The sequence below is a fragment of the Dunckerocampus dactyliophorus genome, chromosome 2 (genome assembly GCF_027744805.1).
Source record: "Dunckerocampus dactyliophorus isolate RoL2022-P2 chromosome 2, RoL_Ddac_1.1, whole genome shotgun sequence".
NCBI classification, from domain to species: domain Eukaryota; kingdom Metazoa; phylum Chordata; class Actinopteri; order Syngnathiformes; family Syngnathidae; genus Dunckerocampus; species Dunckerocampus dactyliophorus.
In genome coordinates this window covers 29,275,001-29,301,088 of record NC_072820.1, presented here as the reverse complement: position 1 = coordinate 29,301,088, position 26,088 = coordinate 29,275,001, and the positions used below count along the sequence as shown (strand labels likewise).

General features: G+C 40.3%; 1 protein-coding gene across 2 annotated transcripts in view; it reads left to right on the top strand.

Moving 5' to 3' along the window:
* Window positions 1-26,088, top strand: part of ptprea (protein tyrosine phosphatase receptor type Ea) — a 63,255-nt gene that overhangs the window by 32,627 nt on the left and 4,540 nt on the right. Inside the window, exons 2-18 of one of the 2 annotated variants that reach the window (XM_054764970.1) lie at window positions 1,690-1,833; window positions 13,990-14,074; window positions 14,445-14,541; window positions 16,836-16,909; window positions 17,299-17,435; window positions 17,780-17,870; window positions 18,774-18,853; window positions 18,942-18,978; window positions 19,053-19,150; window positions 19,375-19,494; window positions 19,571-19,734; window positions 22,751-22,886; window positions 22,969-23,118; window positions 23,189-23,282; window positions 23,361-23,437; window positions 24,756-24,890; window positions 24,972-25,097. In XM_054764970.1, coding sequence (XP_054620945.1) covers window positions 14,002-14,074; window positions 14,445-14,541; window positions 16,836-16,909; window positions 17,299-17,435; window positions 17,780-17,870; window positions 18,774-18,853; window positions 18,942-18,978; window positions 19,053-19,150; window positions 19,375-19,494; window positions 19,571-19,734; window positions 22,751-22,886; window positions 22,969-23,118; window positions 23,189-23,282; window positions 23,361-23,437; window positions 24,756-24,890; window positions 24,972-25,097 — 1,689 coding nt within the window. In that variant the 5' untranslated portion in view covers window positions 1,690-1,833; window positions 13,990-14,001. Of the gene's footprint in view, window positions 1-1,689; window positions 1,834-13,989; window positions 14,075-14,444; window positions 14,542-16,571; window positions 16,769-16,835; window positions 16,910-17,298; window positions 17,436-17,779; window positions 17,871-18,773; window positions 18,854-18,941; window positions 18,979-19,052; window positions 19,151-19,374; window positions 19,495-19,570; window positions 19,735-22,750; window positions 22,887-22,968; window positions 23,119-23,188; window positions 23,283-23,360; window positions 23,438-24,755; window positions 24,891-24,971; window positions 25,098-26,088 lie in introns of those variants that run through there. The other variant, XM_054764977.1, reaches the window with a different exon arrangement.

Below are 26,088 nucleotides of genomic sequence, written 5' to 3'. Positions count from 1 at the left end.
TTTGGAAGTGCTTTTAAAATGCATTGATTAGCTAAAAAGTGCATATAATTGTCAAATGGTTTTATTTCAGTGGGGACAGATCTGATGTATTTGTCGTATTTGTACCCTTCCGGATTTCTTATTTTTTTGCATGTTTGTCACACTTAAATATTTCAGATCATTAAACAGATTTAAATATTAGTCAATGACAACACAACTGAACACAAAATGCAGTTTTAAAATGAAACTTTTTATTATTAAAACATAACTTAACCGTGGTTTGTCACACCCAGCCCTGATTACTGCCACACCTATTCTCAATCAAGAAATCACTTATATAGGACCTGCCTGACAAAGTCAAGTAGACCAAAAGATCCTCAAAAGCTAGACGTCATGCCAAGCTATAAAGAAATTCAGGGACAAATGAGAAAGAAAGTAATTGAGATCTATCAGTCTGGAAAACGTTATCCAAAATCGTTAGCCATTTGTAAAGCTTTGGGACTCCAGCAAACCACAGTGAGAGCTATTATCCACTAATGCCGAAAAGTGGTGAACCTTCCCGGGAGTGGCCGGCCAACCAAAATTACCCCAAGAACTCAGCGACAACTCATCCAAGACCCCACAATAACATCCAAAGAACTGCAAGAACTTGCCTCAGTTAAAGTCAGTGTTCATGATGTCACCATAAGAAAGAAACTCGGCGAAAACGGCCTGCATGGCAGAGTTCCAATACGAAAACCACTGCTGAAGAAAAAGCACTTTAAGACTTTAGTATCAGTTTTGCCAGAAAACATCTTGATGATCCCCAAGACCTTTGGGAAAATACTCTGTAGTCTGATGAGACAAAAGCTGAACATTTTGGAAGGTGTGTGTCCCATTACATCTGGCGTAAAAGTAACGCCGCATTTCAGAAGAACATCATACCAACAGTAAAATATGGCGGTGGTAGTGTGACGGTCTGGTGTGGTTTTGCTGCTTCAGAACTTGGAAGACTTGCTGTGATAAATGGAACCATGAATTCTGCTGTCTACCAAAAAATCCTGAAGGACAATGTCCGGCCATCTGTTGGTGACCTCAAGCTGAAACCAACTTGGGTTCTGCAGCAGGACAATGATCCAAAACACACCAGCAAGTCCACCTCTGAATGGATGAAGAAAAACAAAATGAAGACTTTGGAGTGGCCTAGTCAAAGTCCTGACCTGAATCCTATTGAGATGCTGTGACATGACCTTAAAAAGGTGCTTCATGCTGGAAAACCCTCCAATGTGGCAGAAATTCCTAAGTTATCACAAACGCTTGATTGTAGTTGTTGCTGCTAAGGGGGGCCCAACCAGTTATTAGATTTAGGGGGCAATCACTGTTTCACACAGGGACATGTAGGTTTGGATTTTTTTTCTTCCCTTAATAATAAAAAGTTTCATTAAAAAACTGTATTTTGTTTTCCCTTGTGTTGTCATTGACTAATATTTACAGTAAATTTGTTTGATGACCAGAAACCTTTAAATCTCACACTACTACAGTATATTAGTCTTCCTTTCATTTCTTCTCCGGCTTTCATTACAAAGCTGTTTTTGTTTGTGTATAGCAATATTTAATGTCATTTAATATATAATATAATAATATATAATATTATCATATCATATCATATAAATTGTCCAATTTAATATAAATGTCTAACAGTGTATTCTCCGTGTCTTTTTAAATTTAAAGGTGGTGCACGTCCCCGTAGAGCTTGCAGAGCTGCTTCTCCACTTGGAAGTCCAGGTGACAAGTGGAGTCCGCCAGCGTCATGTGACCCATACTACAATGGACGTCATGATCAGCACACTTTGATTGGCATCAGCACTCACACAGGTATTGTTTAAAAAAAATAAAATAAAATAAAATAACTAGTGCTGTAAATAAATAAATTTGAAAAAGATTCATTTTAAATGGTCTGTAGTTAATTGATCTAATTAATCTCTTCTTTAATCTCTTTAATCTAGTTTCATTTCACTTAATACACATTTTGTATGGAACATGACCAGGTGTTACATGTTCTTAGCAAAATAGCATATTTTTTCTGAAGAAAGTAATATATCAACGACCCAGTAGGTAGAGCAACTGCACTCTTAATTTGGTATTGGAATGCATGATAAAAATGTATCTTGGCGATTAATAAAGTATCTATCAAATATGCCGCAATTGGGGTTGTTTATAGTCATGTAGCCATGTAGGAAGCATTCATTGAGCTTGCATTTGTTACAAACTTTCAAAAACACCAATTCCTGCTAATAACAGTACATTATCTTTTCGTATGAAATCCTGCTAGCTGTCAACTAGTTATTTTTCATGGTTTACATTAGTTCTTTTTTTTTCATCCCGTGCTGAAGCCGCTTCCTCAGTGTGTATTTTCATGCCTTGTTTCCAGTAAAAGAACTGAGAATGTCGTAGGTAGCACTAATAACAAAAAAACTGAGTAATAACACTGCATTCTCCATTATTACACGTCTACAGCATTGTTTTTATTATCCTGGTGTTTTTTCATGATGAAGGACCAAAATTAGAGAGGAAAAAAAGACAGAGATGGAGCTTTTTTTTTTACTGGTCCGACTTTTTCTGTCTGAGCCCCTTGTGACTTTTTTATAGTCCTACTGTGTCATTTTATGACTTATGAAGACGTACAAACGTGATAAAATGAGGACAAAGGGAACATGCATTAGTTAGACGGTGACACAACCAACACGGAAGGAAAGGACAAGGACACTGTCAGTGTTTGTGTGTGTGTGTGCCTGTGTGCCTCTGTGCATGTGTGTATGTGTGTGCCGGTCTCGCTCCCATTTCCCACCCAGAGCAGAACGCTACAGGAAGGCCTGGCTTCTGGTTGGCTGCAAAGGAAAGGAAACATACAGCAGATGGGGGACAACATGTACTTACACTGCACAAACACACATGCACGCACACACACACACGCAAACACAGCAACACAGACACTGCCACTTCCCTGTACGATGTCTGGATGCAAAAATGAATTGTAAAATCTAAGTAGTGTGACATTTTATCGCACTTTGACATATTAGGCTTGTGACTGCAATCAAAATCAATCAAAGGCCGTTGCTGGTGGTAAAACCCGCACGTTGCATACGGGAAGTGAATCTTCTGTGGGGAGAAGAGACTCAACAAATCTGAACTAACTCAGGTCAAAAACAAAGTGAAAAAACCCAGTTCCATTTTAATTACAGATGATGGATTGAAGGACAGCAACACTGTGCCTGTGTGCGTGTGCGTGTGCGTGTGTGTGTGAGAGAGCTAGAGAGATACTTGTGATTTTAAAGAGTGTTGGGTCATACGTCAAATTTTCTTATCGTGACAGTACCAAGTGAAGGAGAAGGATACTGATACTCCTAGTGATATTATTACAGTTTTAAGCTTATTTTAAACTAGAATAAATGCTTAAAGTGAAGTTTTTGGATACGTCCTCTGCAAACTCTCTTATTATTACACATCTAATCCTAAAAAAATGATAACCTGGTACATGTGAAACACAGGAAGTTTAAAAAACGGACTAATTGCTGAGACACGGACAAGTTGGGTTAAATCAATTCTGTTACTTCCTGCTCCTTTTCAGAAATGTTGAATTGTGCAAATGTAAACACAATATACTTCGATGTAACTTTGTCAAGCATTTTTTTTAAAGCTGAAAGTAGATAATATTAGTTACTATGGGTGCCAGAAGGTGTCGCAAGATTAAAAAGGTTTCTCGTTCAGAAAAAAAATGTCTCGTGGGCAACAGACTTGGGACGATAGTAAATAAATAAATTAAGCATAAAATAAATGAAAATGGACTTGATAATTTTGTTTGCCTTAATATATTGTCATGTGCATGTTTTTCTCGTCTGTTGCCTACAAACAGCCAGGAAGAGTTCACTCTGTGCATTGGTTTCAGGACCTCGGCGCGTTTGTTCCATAGAACAACGGCCCACTACGTGACACACTACGTGTTTGTTAAACAACTTAGACACACAATCTAGTTTTTGGAAGACTAGCCATAAGTATTATAATGATAACAAGAGAGCAAGATTGTTAAGAGACACTTTAAAAAGTAAGTCAGCATGAATTGCATGATAGCCACGTCTAGCTCGCCTGTGATCTAGCTAGCTACCGCCAGAGAGGCAGTGCAAATGGGTAAAAGATGCCAGAAAGTTGAACGAGATTGAAACGTGAGCAATCACACATGCTGGCATAAACAGGCTTCACATGTGATAAACTGTCGTCAATTAACTACAGATTTTACGGACTATTTTTTATTTGCACCATAATAAGGATCACAGTGAACGTCAACACAAGACGCAAGGGCCGCTGTCACTGCGCAATACGTACCCGGAACGCAATCGGTTCAACTGGGTTCTACACATGTGCAGAACGTGTCTACATCCGGTCGGCCTATTTTTCGGCAGTCACATGTTAGGCATGTGTAATCTACACCATCAGTGGATCTATTTTACGGCAGCAAGCAATATACGCCCCCCCCCCCCCCCCCCACCACCACCACCACTCCCAGAAACGTTATTAAGATAGATAGAATTTTTTTTTTCTTATATAACATCCATGGTGCAAGAGGACAATTTATAAGCCCTCTTTTCTTTGTTCTATAAATTATTTTATGTTTTTTTGCCACTGATAAAAATACACAGAAGAGCATTTGCTATGAAGATATGTTTGGATGGATGGTATATCCCCGTTTACAAAAAAAAGCTGAATCCCCTAGATTAATCCATCATTGCACTCTTATAGTTATAGTTGTTTACATTGAAATATTGCTGCATTTTATGTGTTTTATTGTATTTATTTATGTATGTTACACGTAACTGGATATGACGTTTACGTCTGTGCTACATGCTTTGTGTAAGTTTTTACATCGCTCACTCTTGGTGGATGTCATAAGATGATAGAAACATCCCCAATGCTAACCATGTACTTTAGAGTCACTTATAAAATAGGCTCTCAACATATTACATGTATGAAGTATGGTTATTGACCATTTATGTTCATACATTTAAAAAATAATAACTACCATAGCACGTGACGTCGCAGAAGCGCTGTGGTAAAAATTAGCTAAAGGAGGAAGTGACGTAGTCCTTGTGCATTCGCGGGACGGATTGCGTTCCGGGTAGGTATTGCGCAGTGACAGCCGCGACATGAGCAAGTGCCGACATGGCGGAGAGACGATTCTGGTGCATGCTTTTCAAAATAAAATGCAGTGAAACATTTTTATGATATTTTAAATTGTTTTCAAACTAATTGTGGTCAATATGTGCCTAAATAGTAAGATATACAGTATGTATCTATTTAGCATATGCAGTATTTACATTCATACAATATATTACTTAACATTGTTTTCAAGTTCATTTTTAAGGTGTGGCGACTTTTATTTTGTAGTGGCGGGCAGCCACGATCAATTACATGTAGCAGAAACCCTGCAAAATAAGCTTTGGTTAGAGTCCATTTTGGTTTGAGTCGGACCATCTGGAACGGATTAATGACGTTAATCAAGGCACCACTGTACTGATATCTGGACTCCATCGATAACAGATAGCAGAGAGATGATGCGCTAGCGATAGTGTAGTGTGGGTTTGCCCTAAAGTCATGTGACCCTTGCCAACTGCAGTCTGGGGAGGGCGAGTGCAGAGGTGGCAGACACTTCTTGAAGGATTTTTGTTGTTGTTGTGGAAAGATTGCTCTGCTCCATCTCTCATCCTCACTGCATGGTTCCTTCTCTTGTCCCCTCCTCTCCAACCGGGTCCCCACGTCTCCTCTTCATCCTCTTCCTCCTCCTCCTCCTCTTCAAGTATCAAGCTCCTTTGTTCGACCACAGCGGCGCTTATCACTCGTTTCTCCACTGCTGCCCTCCCCCTTTCCACTCCTTCAGCCTCCTTTCTAGGAATGAAAGCAGGACTGTTATTTTGACGGATTGATACTGATCCTGTAGGATCCTGTAGTCCTGCCTATTAATCACGAGTGTTTTCCCCAGTTGGAGATAGATACATACACAATACACTGTGTTCCAAATTATTATGAAAATTATATTTTCGCTGATTTTGCTAAATAATCAATATATATTAGTCATCATAATTTTTGAGTCATCAACCTTTAGAGTGCAATTTGAATGTTATTGAATAAACCTCCCAATGATAACAGTATTTTTTTCAAAAATAAAAACTTAAAATGCACTGCTCCACATTATTATGCACAGCAGTTTTAAAGCATTTCACTGGTTGTTAAGAACTGAAAATGGTCATTTGTTGAAATTGCAGCATGAGGAGGTCACATTTACTGAAAGCAAACGCTATTTCAATCATGAACATTTTAACAGGCCAAGTTACAAGTGAACATAAGATCCCTTCTTTGGTATAACCTGCACAATTCTTACATTGAACATTGGAAGTTTTTGTGAATTATTAAATGTTTTCATGCCTTGTCCACGGCATTGCAATATTTGACGCTTTTTTGTCATTGCTCAATCTGTGGCATACTTAATAATGTGGAACATAATTTTTACATAGTTTTCTTTTAATTGGCTTTCACATGGCAAACTAATTATGACAGTTGTCCGAGATGGACATCAGTAATCCAAAGAGCCCCAAGACACAATGCCATCCATTAATTTAATTGAAAAACAAAAAAAATGATGTTTATGATACTAAAATCCTATTTCCATAATAATTTGGAACACAGTGTAAACCAGGGGTCACCAACGTTTTTTCTTGTGAGAGCTACTTTTAGAAAATGAAAATGGCCACGAGCTACTCATTTTTGTAGAAATGATTTTCATACTTTATTTCAACCCAAACAAATCAAATATGCTTTTTTTACCAAAACATTAACAAAATGCTGGTGTCCACAACTCACATTTTATGTTTCAGAATACTTTTCTTTCTAGTGTCACATTATTAACTGAAAACATGAATGAAAAGCAGGCCTGCAGGCACCTCATGTGGTCGTGGGGGGCTACCTGGTGCCCGCGGGCACCACGTTGGTGACCCCTGTGTAAACACTTCAATTAACAGCAGAATCTCCAATAGTTGCCAGGTGTATGGTTTACAAAAGCACATAACCGCTGGTGTTTTAAGTCAGAGCCATATTGGAAAACATTTAAAAACTGTGGCTGTAGAAAACCTCCTGATGTACAGTGTAGTTGTTTTTAAAATTAACTCCACACAATGACAGTTGTCGCATTTCAACTATTGTTTTCCAATTAACGCCCCATCCTCTTTGTGCCTTAGCTAAATAATAAATAAATGGCTATAATTACAGCATTTACCCTTAGTGAGGACAATCGGCATACAAAATGGATGGATGGAATTACAGCATTTATTGTGTATGCATAAAGTAAATAAGAGGCCGCACAGTTGCCTAGTTGTCATCATTTTGGCTTCATAGTTAGGATATTGTAGGTGCGTATCTCCGTTGGAACATCTCTGTGTGGAGTTTGCATGTTCTCCCCTCCATTTCAAAAATATGCATGCTAGGTTATTTGGAGACTCTAAATTGTCCATAGGTGTGAATGTGAGTGTGAATGGATGTTTGTCTGTAGGTGTTCCCCCACCTCTCGCCCTAAGACGGCTGGGATAGGCTGCAGCATAACCGCGATCCTAGTGAGGACAAGCGGTACAGCTACCTATTTGCTGCTGTGATTAATCACAGAGTGCTCACCGTTAATATGATGTGTCACATCGGCACTTTGGGCAATTTTCAGCCCAGCTGCCATGCATTTGCACTGCACTATACCTTTTGACTCACACTCCTGAGCATTGTGCTGCCTATGAATAATTGAAAATACAGGAAGGGGAAAATACCCCGCAAGTGTGAGAGATGGATGCCTCAGTATTGACATGCCGGCAGGTATATGAGACCTGAAGGACATGGCATGGAGGTTGTGGATGATGTACCACAAACGGAATGATTACTGGCACGCAATGAATCCCTGCTGGTGCATTTGTGGTTGCATGTGAGCTTTCGTGGCTTTGCATGTGGATTGTCAGCAGATTTGGTGCATGTAATGTGCAATCTGTGGATGACAAATGATTTAAAAAATGGCCATGTATGCTTTAAAACCTACACAATCACACTGGAAGTGACCTGCCAACTAACTGTCATGTCAATATGTAGAGTAAATACAGTCTCCATGTGTGTGAATGCTGATTGAGAGCAGCTCTCAAAATGGTCGGAATGTATTTTAAGAGGATTATTCATAATCAGCCCTAGTCTTATGTACTAGTGTTCTGTTGTTTTTAACTAATAAGTACGAGCTCTAATGGCATTAGCATGTCATTTTCTTTGTTTGTACAATCAGTTTCTTCACACGTCTGCACAAATTAGCACGTGCACCGACGCGTTTTCTCAGAAGATGTTGTACTCTCACCCTGTCGGATAGGAAGGAGGAGGGGAGTTGGGTGGACTGGAGTTCTGTAGTTTGTACTGCAGAGTGCTAGACAGCGGGGGTCTCCAAGGTCATTAGCGCCACCACCGAGTCCCAACTACTGCGAAGGAGGCGAGATTGATTAATGACAATTTGAGGGAGCGCCCCGGATTTGACAGCACAGTGCTGCATGGGCATGCAGCTGCATGGGCATGCAGCCATGCGGTTACATATAAATAGGTACAAATCTTCTATGCCCGTGCATCAGCATCATAACATCTGTGAATAAAATATGCAAAATAGTTTGTATATTTGGAAATGAACAGAACAAACACTAACATCATTGCACAACAGTAGCCCTGGGCCGCATAAAAGCTTGCCAGTATTTTTTTTTTATGACGTTACGACTCCTCCTGGACCGGTTACGACTTTGCAAAGTAGTCCCAAGCTGGAGCCTCTCATCTTTTACGAAAGTACTTTGAACTTTTCACCAAAACATAATAACCTCACAGTTGGAGTCGGAGATACCACAAAATACGACAAAGGTAAAACATTTACACCAAAAAGTGTATGCATTTTTAAAATCTAAATACTATATTTTACTACAAATTGTTGCACATGAACATTTTTTAACCACATTTATAGTTCCCAAGTCCAGTCAGGCTGTTGAAACGTTTTTCCCTATGCTGCTCACAGCCACTCAGGGTGCATTTCCATGAACTACTTTATTGTATTACTTTCTTTGGTATTTAGGTTAGTTTAGGAGCAACTTGGTGTTTTGACTTTTATTATAAACTAATGAGTCTAAGACAAAACTTTCCACTAATACCTAAGTAGGGGACAAAAAAGACATTATACTGTAGTTTTTGTCCAGGCTTGTTGCAAATGTAAGTGTCCTAAAGTCTGGCGAGCACACAATGTTCAAACTGCGAGAGGACCCCCCTCCCCTCCCGGACACCCACCACCACCCACTTTCCAAATTCCCCAGCTGATGTATGTGAAGAGACAGAGAGTGACTCTGTGCTCTCAGAGAATCCGCATTCAGCTGCACTGACGGCGCTCTTGTCCGCAAGAAATACAGCAGTGCCAGTGAGCGCAGCAGTAAAGACGACCTTTTTTTTTTTTTTGGTGGGGGTTAATTATCGGGACCGTTGTGAGGAGCTTAAGTCACTTCAGATTTCTATTTAATGAAGAATGTCAAAAGCAAGCTAAGCATTTGATCAGCGTTCTTGTTTGGGACTGTGACACTTTGAATCTCATTTTGTATTTTAGAGAGAGGGAGTACAAAAAGGGTTTGATTACCGTTCAATTTGAAGGCAGCGCTGCACATCATGCTAGCCAGCTATTGGTTTTGCTTGTGTCCAATCATCATATAGTCGTCCCTCGTTTATCACTGTTAATTGGTTCCAGACTAAACCGAGGTAATTGAATTTCCACGAAGGAGGATTCACTATTAATAAATTGAATATTTGTAGTTGTGGCATAGAAAATCTGTTTATGATCTTCTAAATACATTTTTTACCATGATTAAAGCCCTCCAGACATGAAATAACATGTCAATGGTCACCTTTACACTCCTATTTCCCAATATAGTAGATATAATCAGATAAAATGAGACATACAGTATTAGACATAAGATAACATATTTGATAAGGTATAAGATAACATATAATGCTACTGCACACATTAGCAGTTCCTTGTTTTTCCCGCGGTGGTTATTGTCTCTTCAGTGTATTGTAATGCCTTCCATCCATCTTCTTGTCGCGGGGGTATGCTGGAGCCTATCCCAGCAGACTTTGGACAAGAGGCAGGGTACACTGTGGACTGGTATTGGCTTTAAATGGCTTTAAACTTGTATTACCTAATATCACAGACGTACTATAATAAGAGTAAATAATAGGGGTGTAATAATTAATTTTAATAACGATTCGATTCTTATCACGATTCGTGGTTGCCGATATAATTCAAGGACGATATTGGTTCATTTAGAATGATACGATCCGAAACGATTGAGTAACTTTAAATTGTTTCAGTTAATTTTTAGCCAAAAATTCAACCAGAGTGACTATAAAAGAAATACCTGGATACTGGACAGTGCAGGTGAAGTTTCCTAGATTCCCGTTGTTTTTTGTAAGGGAATCAGGTATAAATTAATTATGGATATAAACTAACAAGTAAACAACAATTAATGGCAAATGCATTCACATTTTATTTGAATAAAGTGCAACCAACACTTCAGGTTGAATTAATAGGAGACCTTTTCTGCTCTCATTTTTAGTATTCAATAAATTTTCAAAAAAAGTACAGTAAGTGCAACCAACATTTCAACAGTAGGTTTACCTGCTACGTCTGCGTTTGTTTTTCAGCATAAAAATAATACAAATACAACATTAATATCAATATAAAGTGCAACCAACATCCTTTCAGGTTGAATTAACAGTAGGTTTACCTGCTACTGAAGGAGGAGCCTGGACGGTCAGCGTTGTGTGAAATCCCATGGCGCCTTAGTAGGTGGTTGGAGAAATTTGTCGTGTTGCCATAGTATTTTACTTGACCTTTACATATCCTACAAACAGTGAGCGACTTACTTAGAACATCTCCCTCTTTGCAAAAGCCAAAGTGTTTCCACACACTGGACCACAATGGTGGCTTAATTATTTATCGTTCTCCAGCTTGTCTTCTGCCATCCACCATGCTCCATACGTTGTGTTGTCCGCTGGCGTGCGGCGATGACATCACAGACAGGTAGACTGAATCGAGTAACATTTAACTTTGTTATCATTAAAAGTGCTTAAAAAACACATCCATATAAAGCCTGCTGTGCTTAAATTCAATGCTTTATTTCCTAGTATTGATGCAATCGATTGATTACCTTTTAAACGATATTAGACCAATGTATATTGTCTGGAATGGCAACTTGCCGAACACAGATCAATGTAGTTGAATCCTAAGAATATAACTCGATACACTGATGTACTAGATGCATGGTTACACCCCTAGTAAATAAGCCATTTAAGACGTAAATAAAACTCCTGTTTGTGTGTGTCACAGTGAAATGTTCCAAAGCATCACATCTGGCCCTTGTCTCACCAAACACCAGCACCTAGTGGCCAATGTAGAATGCAGTAATACACTCACAATTACACTTATAAATCAATTCTACTTCACTTATCACAGTCGGGTCTGGAACCAATTAACTGCGATAAACGATTGATTCCTGTATATGAGTTTTCATATTTTGGAAATAACAACTCCAATTATCTTGCGCTTCCAATTAGCGCCCTGTCTTTTTTGCGCTTAAGATAAATAAATGACAGCATTACTTTTCTACAACTAATGTTAACGTTCGCGAATTGGATGTAAGCAGTGGCGCTCTTTAAACATTCAGAATATCTTTTAACCGTTAAAAAAAGCTTTTATTGTAAATAAATTCTGAACTGTGTGACCTCACACAGCTCTTCGCCTTGCAGGCCGTCTGGCCAGGATAATAACCTTCCCCAAAGCTGCCAGCCAAAATGTCTCCTATCAGGAAGCAAAGACTCCTTCGAAATTCCCCTTGAGCTGACGTCTCCCATGACCTATTTTCATTATGGCTGACGACTGGTGACTGAACGCTGAGTGCTAAATGGAGAGAGGACAATTCACAAGCCCGAACAGTGCCTCCGTAGCTATTTGCCCACCGTCTGACCCGAGCTAAACAATGACTAATGCTGAAAGTCTTCATTTGAAGCCTGCAGTTCATGGCCGTCTTGCGCTGAGTGGGCTGTAATAGAGGGAGACACTTGCGGGGCTAAGGAGACGCTTTATTGATAGCTATATTGGGGACATTCCTCGCAAAGGCAGCAAGAAGGGAAGCAAGTGGTCCTCGAGAGATGCTTAATAGGTCACATGGGGGAGCGTTAAATAACAACACATTAAATGCTGCGGAACAGACTGTGAATGTCTTGTGGTGTTCCCCGGGAGCCGTGTGCAGGTCAGAGGTTAAAAACGTGGAGGCTGAGAGCAAGGGTAAGGTGGTCAAATGGTGGAACATAAGGGCAGATAGACCTACAGTCTGGGTTGGCTGGGATAGATTGACTGGTAGTTATACAGAATGGACAGACAGACCGTTAGGAAAGAGGTTGCTGGGTTGTCAGGTAAGTTGGACACGCAGGCAGACAGTGTTAGTTGGGGACGACGCGTAGAGAAGTCAGAAACTAGGTAGGACGAAGACCCCTGGGGTTGGGATAGAAAGGAAGGTAGCTAAGTGAGACACAAGGAGGGGCGCACAAACAGCTGGGGTTGGTAGGGGGAAGGGGTATGTAAATAAGGTAAGTATGAAGGACGGACAAACTGATGTACTCCTGGGCCTGAGATAGGTATTTTGGTAGATAGATAAAGATGTAGATGGGTAGGATGGAAGGACAGAAGACTAGGCAGTTGGAGTAGATTCGTAAGAAGGCGGGCACAATTAGCAGCGGTTGAAGGTAGGTAGGAGGGGTAGTTGGGTAGGAAGGGACACAAGGACGAACAGTAGGGATAGACAAATAGCTGTGCAGGACTAAAGAGGGGAGGAACAGACAGCTGGAGTTGAGCAGATAGGAAGGAAGGTAGGTGGGGACACAAGACAAAGGATAGATGAATGTATAGATAGGGAGTTAGGCACAACTACTGCTCAATATCCACCCTTTATCCAGCCTTGTGATGTTCCTCGAGAGCCTTCAAGAAAAGACTAGATGAGGAGGGAGAGATGATGGGAGGTGGTGGGTTCAATCTCACCTCCTCTCCCTCATTAGAATTCCGTCATCAGTCTTCCCCACCGAGCAGGGTCTCGACATCTCGACATGTCACGCTTTATTAATGGCCCACACACACACACACACACACACACACACACACACACACACCCACACCCCACTCCAACCCTGTCCACATTACAGGATGCTGCAGCACAGTGCAACACAGGCCTGCTCATTGATTATACATTTGCCCCTCTCTTGTTTCTGCATACCGCAGCTGCAGCACACACCTGCAGCCTTGAGGTGACGCAGTGGCTCCTCTTGAATTTTTTTTTTTTTTTTTTAGTGCTTTAAAAAAACAAACAATGAAACCTCTCTAGGTCTACTGGTTTAGCGGCCCTCACGATAGAGGTGCTTTAAACAGGTGTTGTGTGACAGAATGCCGTTTGTGTTACCTTGAGTTGATGTGCAATGATGGCGACACATTTGCATGCTTTATGTATGCCTGTGACAAGATATTACCATTTAAAGGAAAACTTAACTATTATTTCAATTTCCATTTTTTCTCAATGAAAGCATGCAATCATGAAGACAGAACCTTGATTGTAAACATGGTGCAGTTGTGCCCCCATGTGGATTGCTGTGCCATTACACCGTGCAGTATGACCATTATTCCTGATTCCCATGAATGAATGAGCAGGATATGAGTGTGTTGCTCCATTGTGGCTTCGTTTGCACAGATGAGCACATTCCTAAAATGGAAAAAAAGGCGTCATTCCTTAATAAAAGAATCTTGTGTTGCCTGAATGGAGGTATTCTCCTGCAACCCTGCTTTCCCATGATGCATAACATACAAAATTCAATATCTGTCTCCGTGTTGTTTTCCACCCGCAGTCACACAACACAATGGTCCCTCTTCTGTTTTTGGTGGCAACCACAACAACATCCAATTCCAGCAGCAATGGAAACCATACACGAGGTAAGACGTCACCGCTTTGCCCCTCAGACATGATTATTATGCATCTGCGCTGTGATAATAACTCGTTATGACTCCAACACAATGAACTACTGGCTGGTAATTTACAGCTTATTGTGTGTCCTTATGAATGCAGCGACTAGGCAGCACTATGTGTGCTTGCGGTTCCATTCTGGGAGCCCCTCAAAATGAGCTGATGCTTATCTCTGTTGGCTAAATAGTGCTAAAGCCAGTCATTAAGTCAACCGTGTGGCCATAGGGGAACATGGCAGGAGCTTTGATGTAGTAGTTGTACTATATATGATTCGCCAGCCTTGATACGCCTTCCTGCTTCTCCTGTTGCCCTCTGACCCTGCCTCCCCTTCCTCCTCAGAGGGCGTCACATCCACCAGCCACCATGTCCTCCCCACCATGCTGGTCCTCTCTCTGCTGCTGCTCATCATCATGCTGCTGGCCTGGTACTTCCTCAGGTAATAATCACTCACTCCTCAATCTAGTGGCCAAGGCGGCAGTGCCCCACCACATCCATGTGTGTATATAAAGTTAGGGGTCATTTTAGTTCCTGCCACTTCTGTCTGTCCATTCTCTTGTGTATGGGACGGAAGGGCAAGTTGCTTTTATAGGCCACGTTCTGCCTAGCGACAAGTAGACACAAGCAGTGGTGACTAGACATTGGCAATCACATGGTTGCTGCTAGGGGTGTCCCGATACAACTTTTTCACGACAATACCAATATTGCAGCCTTGAGTATTGGCTAATATCGGTATCGACCCGAGTCAGCACAAATCTACATACTTTTATGTCTTCTTTTGTAGTGTGGAATGCTAGAAAAGGCTTGATATTACTCAATCGAAGAACACTCATATGAGGAAACACTGACCCATGTACAGTGGTGTGAAAAAGTACTTTTTTGCACGTTTGTTACATTTAAATGTCTCAAATCATCAAACAATTTTAAATATGGTCAGTGACAACACAACTGAACACAAAATACAGTTTTTAAATTAAGCTTTTCATTATTAAGGGAGGGAAAAAAAATCCAAACCTACATGGCCCTGTGTGTAAAAAGTGATTGCCCCCTAAACCTAATAACTGGTTGGACCACCCTTAGCAGCAACAACTGCAATCAAGTGTTTGCAATAACTTGCAATGAGTCTCTTACAGCGCTGGGGAGGAATTTTGGCCCACTCATCTTTGCAGGATTGTTGTAATTCAGCCACATTGAGGGGTTTCGCACATGAACCACCTTTTTAAGGTCATGCCACAGCATCTCAATAGGATTCAGGTCAGGACTTTGACTAGGCCACTCCAAAGTCTTCATTTTGTTTTTCTTCATCCATTCAGAGGTGGACTTGCTGGTGTGTTTTGGATCATTGTCCTGCTGCAGAACCCAAGTTGGTTTCAGCTTGAGGTCACGAACAGATGGCCGGACATTGTCTTTCAGGATTTTTTGGTAGACAACAGAATTCATGGTTCATGATTTCTCACAGCAAGTCTTCCAGTCCACAAAACAGCCCCAGACCATCACACTACCACCAACATATTTCACTGTTGGTATGATGTTCTTTTTCTGAAATGCGCCGTTACTTTTACGCCAGATGTAATGGGACACACACCTTCCAAAAATTTCAACTTTTGTCTCATCAGACCACAGAATATTTTCTCAAAGGTCTTGGGGATCATCAAGATGTTTTCTGGCAAAATTGAGACGAGCCTTAATTTTTTTTTTGTTCAGCTGTGGTTTTTGTCTTGGAACTCTGCCATGTGGGCCGTTTTTACCCAGTGTCTTTCTTATGGTGGAGTCATGAACACTGACCTTAACAGAGGCAAGTGAGGCCTGCAGTCTTTGGATGTTGTTGTGGGGTCGTTTATAGCACAACACAGCATCAACCAGTGTTGTAATAGCCAGAAGGAGGTATAATTAATAGTGCTGATGTGTTCATCAAGTATAACATACATGAATTTCACACAGGCAGCTGAGTAGTAACATTTTAAAGCGCTTGCAGAGGTAGATAAAGCTGCTGGACGCTGACCACTCATGATATTTCCAATGCGGCTTTGCGGAATAAAAAAAAAAACAAACAACATCAAGAGGTTGACAGCTGTTAATGTTTTTTGACCTGGCGCTGATTAGAGACCCTGGGGGTTATTTGCTTTTGTAGCCCATGCACCTGGTGACTGTAGTGGTCATTGAATAGAGGCGTTTGTAGACTTGCAGGTTATTAATTTAAACAATACCTATAAAACATAACTTCACTTTACAGGTTAAAATGATGATGGGAAACCTGAAAATGATTAATTCACATTACATTATTTCCTTTGGGTAATATTGCTGAGAAGTCAACCAGTGTCACGTAACACTGTGTTTTAAAACAACAACAACAATACACACAGAGTTAGTTGCTCTCCTCCTCCTCCTGCTACTGCTTGGTCTTGGGCGTTCTCTGATTGGCTCAGAGCCAGATTCCGAGGCAGAGCTCCGGGTGACAAAACACTTCCTCCTCTAGTCACCGAGGCGGAGCCCGGTCAGGAAGCGGTGCTAGTTGCCTCCCTCTGCCGCTCATCCCAATGAGAGAAGAGGAGACGAGGAGGTGACAGCGAGGCCAGTCAGACAGCAGCATACACAAGGTTACAGCGGAGGTCCATCTTCCTAACACTTTAGCTCATGAGAAAGACTAACTTCTCCAGCTTCAGATGGTACGTTCACTGTGCTTTGTTTGTGTTCCCTCACATGTGACATGTCATCGTGTTCTGCTTTTCACAGGTTAAAAAACCAGAGGAAAGCGGCGGTCACCGCAGTCGACAAGAAGATACCCAATGGCATCCTGGAGGAACAAGGTAGCGAGCGTGTAAACATGTCGGCGAATTGGTTACCATTGCAGATGATGAACTGACAATGAAACTCACACTGCTTCATTGTGGTCGTCCTTGACTTCCTGTGTGTGACATGAGAAGTACAAAAACAATCTCACAGTCTGGTGTTAATTATTGCTATGTTTTGTTTTTTTTTTTATTGTCACAATTTCACTTTAACATCAAGTATTCCATTATACTGAGGCGTTTGTAATATTTCTTACGTTATACTCAGCGGAAAAAATAATTAGGTACACCTGTGCCTTTTACGTAAGATAATAATGCTTACTTGTGAGAGGTTTTTGTTTAAAATGTTTATTAGTGTGCTGTTTCTAATATTCTGTTAATATTTCTGTACATATCGCTCATTCTAGATCAACAGACAGTGGTCCTGCTGCCCAGGTCTGCTTCGGCCTCCAAGCACTACCCCCCGCTCGCCGTGGAGCAGCTGGAGGAGGAGTACAGGCTGCGCTCGGCCGACGACGGCAAGCTCTTTCGCGAGGAATACAACGTGAGCATCCTCTTCTTAAAAATCAGGAATTTAAGTGCGAGCATCACAGGTAGAGAAAATAAGAAGGAAAAAAGTACACCAGAAGTATCAATAACTTGGATGGTGATGTTCCCGCTTTGGGGAAAAATACTGAGCACTCTTTCCATGACTCATGCGTACGTCCTCGCATGACAAGTACCCCTTTTCTGATTCAGCATCTGAGTCAAATTTAGTTGGTATGATACCGTATACACTATGAGTGTGGTGTGTTATTTAGGGTGCACAAAATAGAGGAAGTCCCATGCATTTAATAATTAAGTATGCAGTGGAGGAAATGACTCAACGCATGTCTTGATGTCCCGCAGTCTCTGCCGGGGGGTCATGCCCAAGGGACGTACGAGGAAGCCAACAAGGACAACAACAAAGAGAAGAACAGATACCCCAACATACTTCCCTGTGAGTGCATCGTTTTGCCCTGTAAATGTGCAGGTGATTCCAGACCCAACCATGATAAGAGAATTTCTGAGAAACAAGATTTCTTATTTATAAATCAAATATATATGGTGGACATAATTAGAGAAAATAAGGCATTTGAGACATGAGTAAGACTTGTGCTCTTGTGTGCTGCCCTTGTGCTGTTGTTCCGGACGTGTGGAGGACAGGAAGTGACGTTGGGGGTTTTATTATGTCCGCAACAGTATCCTATGTTATTACGATGATTATATTATTAGAATTTATTGTGAGATAATTCAAACCTGTCATAAAAGCCTGTTGTTCTTGTCTTTACAGTAACATTACTGACCAGTGTAGAATACTACATATCATCACGTGTTTGAATGCATCTTCTGAATGCCTTATATTTGTATTTTAGTTCATTTAGCATTTTTTATGCTTGAAAATGCTTAATTTAGGCAAAGAGTACTTACCATTTGCTTAAATATTGCATTTTTTTAAAAACTAATAATAGGATGTATTCAACGACGAAACAGCATAATTTATTAATTAATATATTTTTGAAAAACGTAACAGAGCGAAGCTGCGAACGTAGCGAGGGACAGTACTCAGTTTTGATAGATAAGGTAACCTTAACATCACTCACCACTGCAAAGTACAACCACAATAGTGAGCATGTTGTTAAACAAATACCTCTCTAACAGAAAAACTGAACATACGTTAAAGCAGGTGTACCTAATGTGGCCAGTAAGTTGTTTTTTGTTTTTTTTGGACTCAATCACAAACTCCAGAAACTGTCGCCATGCTAAGCTAAGCTAGTGTAAGTGTATTAACAAAATATCCATTTCATTGCACAATATTTAACAATGTCATCCCCCCACCCACCACCACTCTTCACCCACGCAGACGATCATTCCAGGGTGGTGCTGACTCAGCTGGACGGAAGCCCCGCCTCCTCCGACTACGTCAATGCCTCCTACATCGACGTGAGTACTTGTTATCCCCTGCATTGCGTGAAATATATAACTAAAATATAGTTGTATAAGTCAATAACTAAAGCTTGCGCTCTCACAGGGTTTCACACTTAAGAACAAATTCATAGCAGCACAAGGTATTTTGCATTTTACATCACATTTTATTTATGTAATCAATGGATCTCATGGTAACCTTTTTCATGGCTGGCAGGTCCAAAAGAGGACACGGTCGCAGATTTCTGGAGGATGATTTGGGAGCAGAAAGTGGCGACGGTGGTCATGCTGACCAACCTGAAGGAGAGGAAAGAAGTGAGTGATTTAATGGACGATCGCATTTTGTTCAAAAGGGATATTGACGGACTAAGCGAGATCAATAGGAGAAGCACTGGGGTGAGAATTAAAATTGGCGTGTGAGATGTGCTGTCTCCCTAATGTGTAATAAAGGCCTGTAATGCCTTTTCATTATTACTTAACATCTCTTCAATAACGCAGCTTTCATGTGTGATTTGTATTCATCATCAACTCCCGTGCAGGACAAGTGCCACCAGTACTGGCCAGATCAGGGCTGCTGGACCTACGGGAATGTGCGTGTGGCGGTAGAGGACTTCACCGTCTTGGTGGATTACACCATACGCAAGTTCTGCATACAATATGTAAGTTTGCACATCGTTGCGTTAATCTTTCTGTCTTTAAAACAAACTGTGTGTAAACTGTGTGTCTGCATCGTAGCAATCCACAGATGCCGCCAAGACTCCACGGCTGGTGACGCAGCTCCACTTCACCAGCTGGCCCGATTTCGGCGTCCCTTTCTCGCCCATCGGCATGCTCAAGTTCCTCAAGAAGGTCAAGATGGTCAATCCGCCATTTTCCGGGCCCATAGTGGTCCACTGCAGGTATACCATAACACACACACCCCATGCATTCTCATTGTTGCTGTCCTGCAAAAAAAGATGCAAACTAAATGCTAACATAGCATAACCTGAAGATCATAGCATTTAGTAATCATCTGATTTCATCCCAGTGTGGCTAACAGCCACTCATTGTGTGTGCACTGTGTATGGGGATTTCTATGATATGCTACGGTGTACTGTATTTATCATTGTTCTTTTTCTATTCATTTGTGCTGTCTGGACAAATTAATATTAATGATATATTATTTATTTTGTATTATTAATTTATTAAAGTAATTATTTTCTATTAAATTATTTTACTATTTACCGTAATTTCCGGTGTATTTTCTTAAACTTTGAATCCTGCGGCTGACATATATATTTAGGACCATATTTACGTTCTAATTTCTTGACATATCCTTTACTTCAGAATGACCAGTAATCGTTTAAATACTGTGCGAGTCAGTGACAAAACGGTAACACTTTTTTTGGCAGGAGTCAATCACGAGCTATAAGGGAACTCACGAGCTTGTCAACCCATCGCAAATCACAGAAGGTCATTAGTCAATATAACAGTCTGACTCACGCTGTCATCTTTGGTAGAAGGCTTAAATCATCACACAGCAAGTTAACTAACTTAGCAAAGAAATATACAAGACAAGTACCAATACAAGTTTAAAACAAAAACAACAAATATTTTAACTTATTCTCATCATGCATTTCTTCCTAGCAGAGCAGGTCATTGGCCATTGCTGCCACGCTGCAATGATTCATTCAGCTGCCAGTGTCCACCAGAGGGAGCTCATGAGCTCAGCTCCAGAGGGAGATCATGAAGGGAGTCAGAACTGCTTTGCTGGGAAGAAATGCATTATGGGAAGAAGTTAAAATATGTTTTTTTAGTTTAAACCCGTATTGGTACTTGGCTTGTATATTTCTTGGCTACCTTTTTAGTGTAAAGTTGTTGTGTGATGATTTTAGCCTTCTACCTAAGATGACATCGTGAGTCAGACTGTTATATTGAGTAATGACCTCCTGCAATTTCTGATGGGTTCATAAGCTTGTTGTGAGTTTTCTCATAAGTCATGATTGGCTCCTGAGAAACTGCCTGGTCCTCACGGACTTGTGCGTGCCACAATATGCCATTTTATTACATGGACATGTGCGGCTTTTATATGTACAAATCTGTTTTTCTCTCTAAATTTAGTGGGTGCGGCTTACACAGCGGAAGTTACAGTAATATTTATACACTCAATAATATAAATAATACTATTTATTTAATAATATTGAATTTAGTTATATTAACTTATATTATGTTATATTGTTATATTTAATAGTTATCTGATATGTATTTTGTTATATCAATATTAACTGTTAATTTTAATTATTAGCATTGCTATTATATTATTAGTAATAATTTTTTAAAGTTTAATTACAATGGGCCTCATTTACGAACATCTTAAAAGTCTTCTTAAGAACTGTACTTAAGAAGGCGTGGGTTGGAAACTGCGCCACATTCACGACACATTCTTAAATAGGGATAATCGTTCGCACCCGTGTTCTTAGGTTGATGAATGCCAACTGCGATGCCCGTGCATGTGAGGCCTAATTTGCATAGGTCACCACCTATTATTTCCTATATAAGGTCAAAAATGTGCCGTGCGCAACCGGCAGCTGGAGGCGGAGAGGGCAAGACTGAGAAGCAGCTGGACAACAAACGAAAGAAAAACTTCAATTCTACTGAAATAGAGGTGCTTTTACAAGGAGTGACCGAACACAAGACCACCTTATTTTCACGCGTATCCACCGGTCATCAGGCCATCCAAAAAGAGTCGGCATGGAGCACCATTGCAGGAAACATAAATGTTGTTTCCACGGAGAAATGCACCACCGCAGAGGTTAAAAAGAAGTGGTTTGACTTAAAATAGACTAAAAAAAAAAGATTAAACTCCACCGGAGGGATCTGGAGGAAACGGGAGGCGGGCCATCAATCAGAAACCAAACCATTTTGGAAACTCTAGAAAATATTTACACAATCATGATGGAAAAATAAAGTTAAAATACATAGTTTGTGTGTGACAATGTATTTTTTCTGTGGTTACATTTGATTAGACGCTGCCTAATTAATACAGCAGCCCCGTGCTCTGGCTCAAGACGTGGCTGGGGGCGTGTGTCGTTATCTGGGGGTGCTATGTGCGCAATAGACACACCACGTTTCATTGCGATGTTACTCTGATGATCCTGCACACCTGCAAGAACAGAGAGGGAAGCCTGAAGCCTGAAGCGGGACATCAAATATTCGTCGCTTTCAGCAAATAAATCTAATGGTCCCTTTACATTCTCTCTCTGCGCAGCGCACGTCCAGCCAGGTACTTTTTTTTTTGATAAATTGCGATTTGAATATATATTTATCCATGGAGTATATTTTAGTTGTTTTGATGATAAATAATTGTTGGAATATTTTATTTGCACTACATTTTTTGGGATCAGGTTGCAAAATCCATCATGAGGGCGATTGCGCATTGAAAGTGCAAGCTTTGCTTGTGCGTAAGAGTCCTCCTGAGCGTTCGTAGAATTTGTTCTTAGATCTAAGAACTGTGAGTTAAGAACACGTTTCGTGAATGCCAAAAATCTTCGTAAGAAGGTTTTAAGAACACATTTGTGCGTAAGAACGTTTTGTGAATGGGGCCCAATATTAAGTATTAATATTGTATTGGTGTCAATAATGACATTTGTACATTTTAATTAATTATTATTATTCATATTATAAATGTTGTGATACTAAGTGCTTCTTGTAATATTTAAATATAGTACTAGTACTACTGGGCCGTACGGTGTCTAGTGGTTAGCATGTTGGCCAGCACAGTCACAGTCTGGAGATCGGGAAGACCTGGATTCGATTCTCCCCTGGGCATTTCTGTGTGGAGTTTGCATGTTCTCTCTGTGTGTCCTGTGGGCAGATTTATAAAATGAAACAGCTTTTTATTGCCTCAAAACTGTTTTCTTTGTGGGTTTTTTGCAGCGCCGGCGTGGGTCGGACTGGGACCTTCATTGTTATCGACGCCATGATTGACATGATGCACGACAAGCAAAATGTGGATGTGTTTGGCTTTGTCTCCAAGATCCGAGAACAGCGTTCACAGCTCATTCAGACAGACGCAAGTCCAGGGCATCGCCTTCATCAACATGGTGATCATTTTGTGTCGTCCTTCACGTACTTGTGTCTTTTCAACCATGCAGATGCAGTACTCGTTCATCTACCAGGCCCTGCTTGAATACTACCTCTACGGAGACACGGAGCTGGATGTGTCATCCCTTGAAGGACACCTGCACAAACTGCACAACACCGTCAACAGTGGGGATCGCCTTGGCCTGGAGGAGGAGTTCAAGGTAATCAGACAGGAAGTGGCCTGGTGACTTTCATTTCAAAGTGAGCTAACGTACTTGTTTTGTGGCTCAGAAACTGACAAACATGCGCATCATGAAGGAGAACATGAGAACGGGGAACCTCCCCGCCAACATGAAGAAGAACCGAGTTCTGCAGATCATTCCGTGTAAGAGCGACTGTTTAAACGTTGACTTGTTTCCTCATCCGTTGTTTGTATTTCTGACGCTGTGTCTTCCGCTTTCAGACGACTTCAACAGAGTTATTCTATCCATGAGGAGAGGTCAGGAGTTCACAGATTACATCAATGCATCGTTTATAGACGTAAGAACTCGATCATTTTATATCAGCGGTATATTTATATCACAAGTTTATTTATAGAGCACAATTCATACACAAGGTAATTCAAAGTGCTTTACAGAAAAGAAGGGTAAAATCACTTCATAAAATCATTCCATAAAAACATAAAATCAACCTAAAATCATTACATAAAGTTCCATAAAACAAAAAAGATTAAGAATGATAATGCAGATAAAATACTTTCAGTTGTGATATGCACAGTTGAATAGAAGTGTTTTCAGCTTGGATTTGAACATTGCCAACGTTGAGGATTGTCGCATATCTTCTGGAAGATAAAACTGAAACACAGCCTCAACGTGTTTGGTCCTGAGTCTGGGCACCTGCAGGCAACCACTCCATGAGTTTCTCAGAGCTCGAGATTGTTTTTGTGGCTCTAACATGTCAGAGATGTACTTTGGCGCAAGACCATAAAAGGGCTGTTTTAAAAGTCTATTCTCTGAGCAATAGGAAGCCAGTGCAGAGACCTGAGTACTGGACTAATATGCTCATATTTCCTGGTTCTAGTCAGGACTTGAGCAGCAACATTCTGGATGTACTGCAGTTGTTTTACAGATCGTTTAGAGAGCCTGGTGAGATGGCCGATAAAATATGTGTTAAAGGTAACTTTTTTTTGCAACTTTTTCTCCTTACATTATGCATTTTTGTTTCTTTTTTTCAAGTCTTTCTGGTGTTTTTAAACATTTGTTGTTTAATAGTATTTTTAAAATGTGCTACGGGTCAGTACAACACAAACTGCATGCCGCAAATGGCCTCCGGATTGGACGACGGACGCGACTGCTGTACATACAGTACTGCACTGGGGCAGGGCTCCAGCAGAGGGTGCTGTTTCCTTCTTTCATATAGCTGTCCAAACGTGTGACAAAATGATGACATTTGTGTTTTTTGGGGGGAAAAAAACAACATACATGTGACAATATGTATGTTATATTTATCGTGGAGTAATTTTTGTAGTTTTTATTTTTGTTTTTTACACCGAATGGTCTTCCTGACACAACCATGGCCGGGAATCAAACATGTCCTCTGCCATAAAAGGCAGAAGTGTGTACCATTACACCCCCTTACTTTATTCCCCTAGTTTTCATTTTTAATCGGGTTTCCCATGAGTTCTGCCTAGCAACAGGTTACTGCACAAATGTGATCGTATAATCTGGATAATTTTGTGGATTTATTTTGATATAATTAGTAGCAGGTGTTTGTTAGTACATTTTAGTCAAATTAAATATTAGACAGTAACAGAGAGTCATTTTGTTTTCATATGAAATATACCCCATTGTTGTTTCAGGGCTACAGGCAGAAAGACTACTTCATTGCCACGCAGGGTCCTCTGTCGCAAACCGTGGAGGACTTTTGGAGGATGGTGTGGGAGTGGAAGTGTCACTCTATTGTCATGCTCACCGAGCTCCAGGAGAGGGAGCAGGTATCTGCCCTACCTGCCTGCCATACATAAAGTCTCCAATGTTTGAACTTTTTTAAAAAAAGATGTGAGATGTGTTTGCAGGACAAGTGTTACCAGTATTGGCCATCGGAGGAGTCAGAAACGTACGGAGACTACAGCGTGGAGATGAAGGGCAACGCCTTGTGCGATGCCTTCAGTCTACGAGACTTGGTACTCACCTTTGTCCCGGTAAGACCCCATGAATGCAGGAAGGAGATTACAGGCGGAGGTCATTCTAAAAGATCTACACGATACTGGTCACGTTGAACATAGGACCAGTCACAGTATTTGTCACTACTTGGCTTACTCCAAGAACAAAAATAGTAGTGTTTTCTTGTATCGTGAAAAGGGATGCTTATTTACTCAACTGCAGCGAGTAGCAGCCATTTTCTAAGAACACAGACCTTTATTTCTTCAAATTTTATAATACTTCATATTAAAGTATATATTGCTCATTTAATTCAGTAGTAACATTTATACAGTATAAGGGGAAGTATATCGCATTCTTAAATTTTTACAAATTGTTATAATGAACATTACATACTGTACATAAATATTACCATTAATATATTATTTTATTACAGTACTTTATATAATTTAAATAAAAGTAAATCACAGATAAATGTTTAAAAAAAAACAACAAAAAAACAGTGTGTATTACAATAACTATTAAATATAATCAATTGTTTTATGTTGTTATACTTGTAGTATTTACTTTTGAATGAGATGTGGTGTATTTCATAACATTAAAAAAAATAGAAAATAATCATTTCAATATTTATTATTGTATTTGTACTTTATTAATCCCACAGCGGGGAAATTCACTTGTTACAGCAGCAAGCAAGATACGCAAGTAAAGAATACAGTGTAAAGAATACATATTGACTACAACATGGTTCAGTGGTGCATTATAGATATTGTATGTAAATAATCATTGTATAATACGTGTACATTATTTTTATTTTTGTCAACTAAAGTAAAAATACAATACAAAATGTATTATGGTAAATATTCTATATATTTTATATTGATTTACAGCAGGTGAGTCCAATTTGTTTCCACCGAGGGCCGCATACAGAGAAATCAGAGAATGCAGGGGGTATTTTTATATTCAGTGAAAAAGTGGGCCACCCTTAGCAGCAACAACTGCAATCAAGTGTTTGTGATAACTTGCAATGAG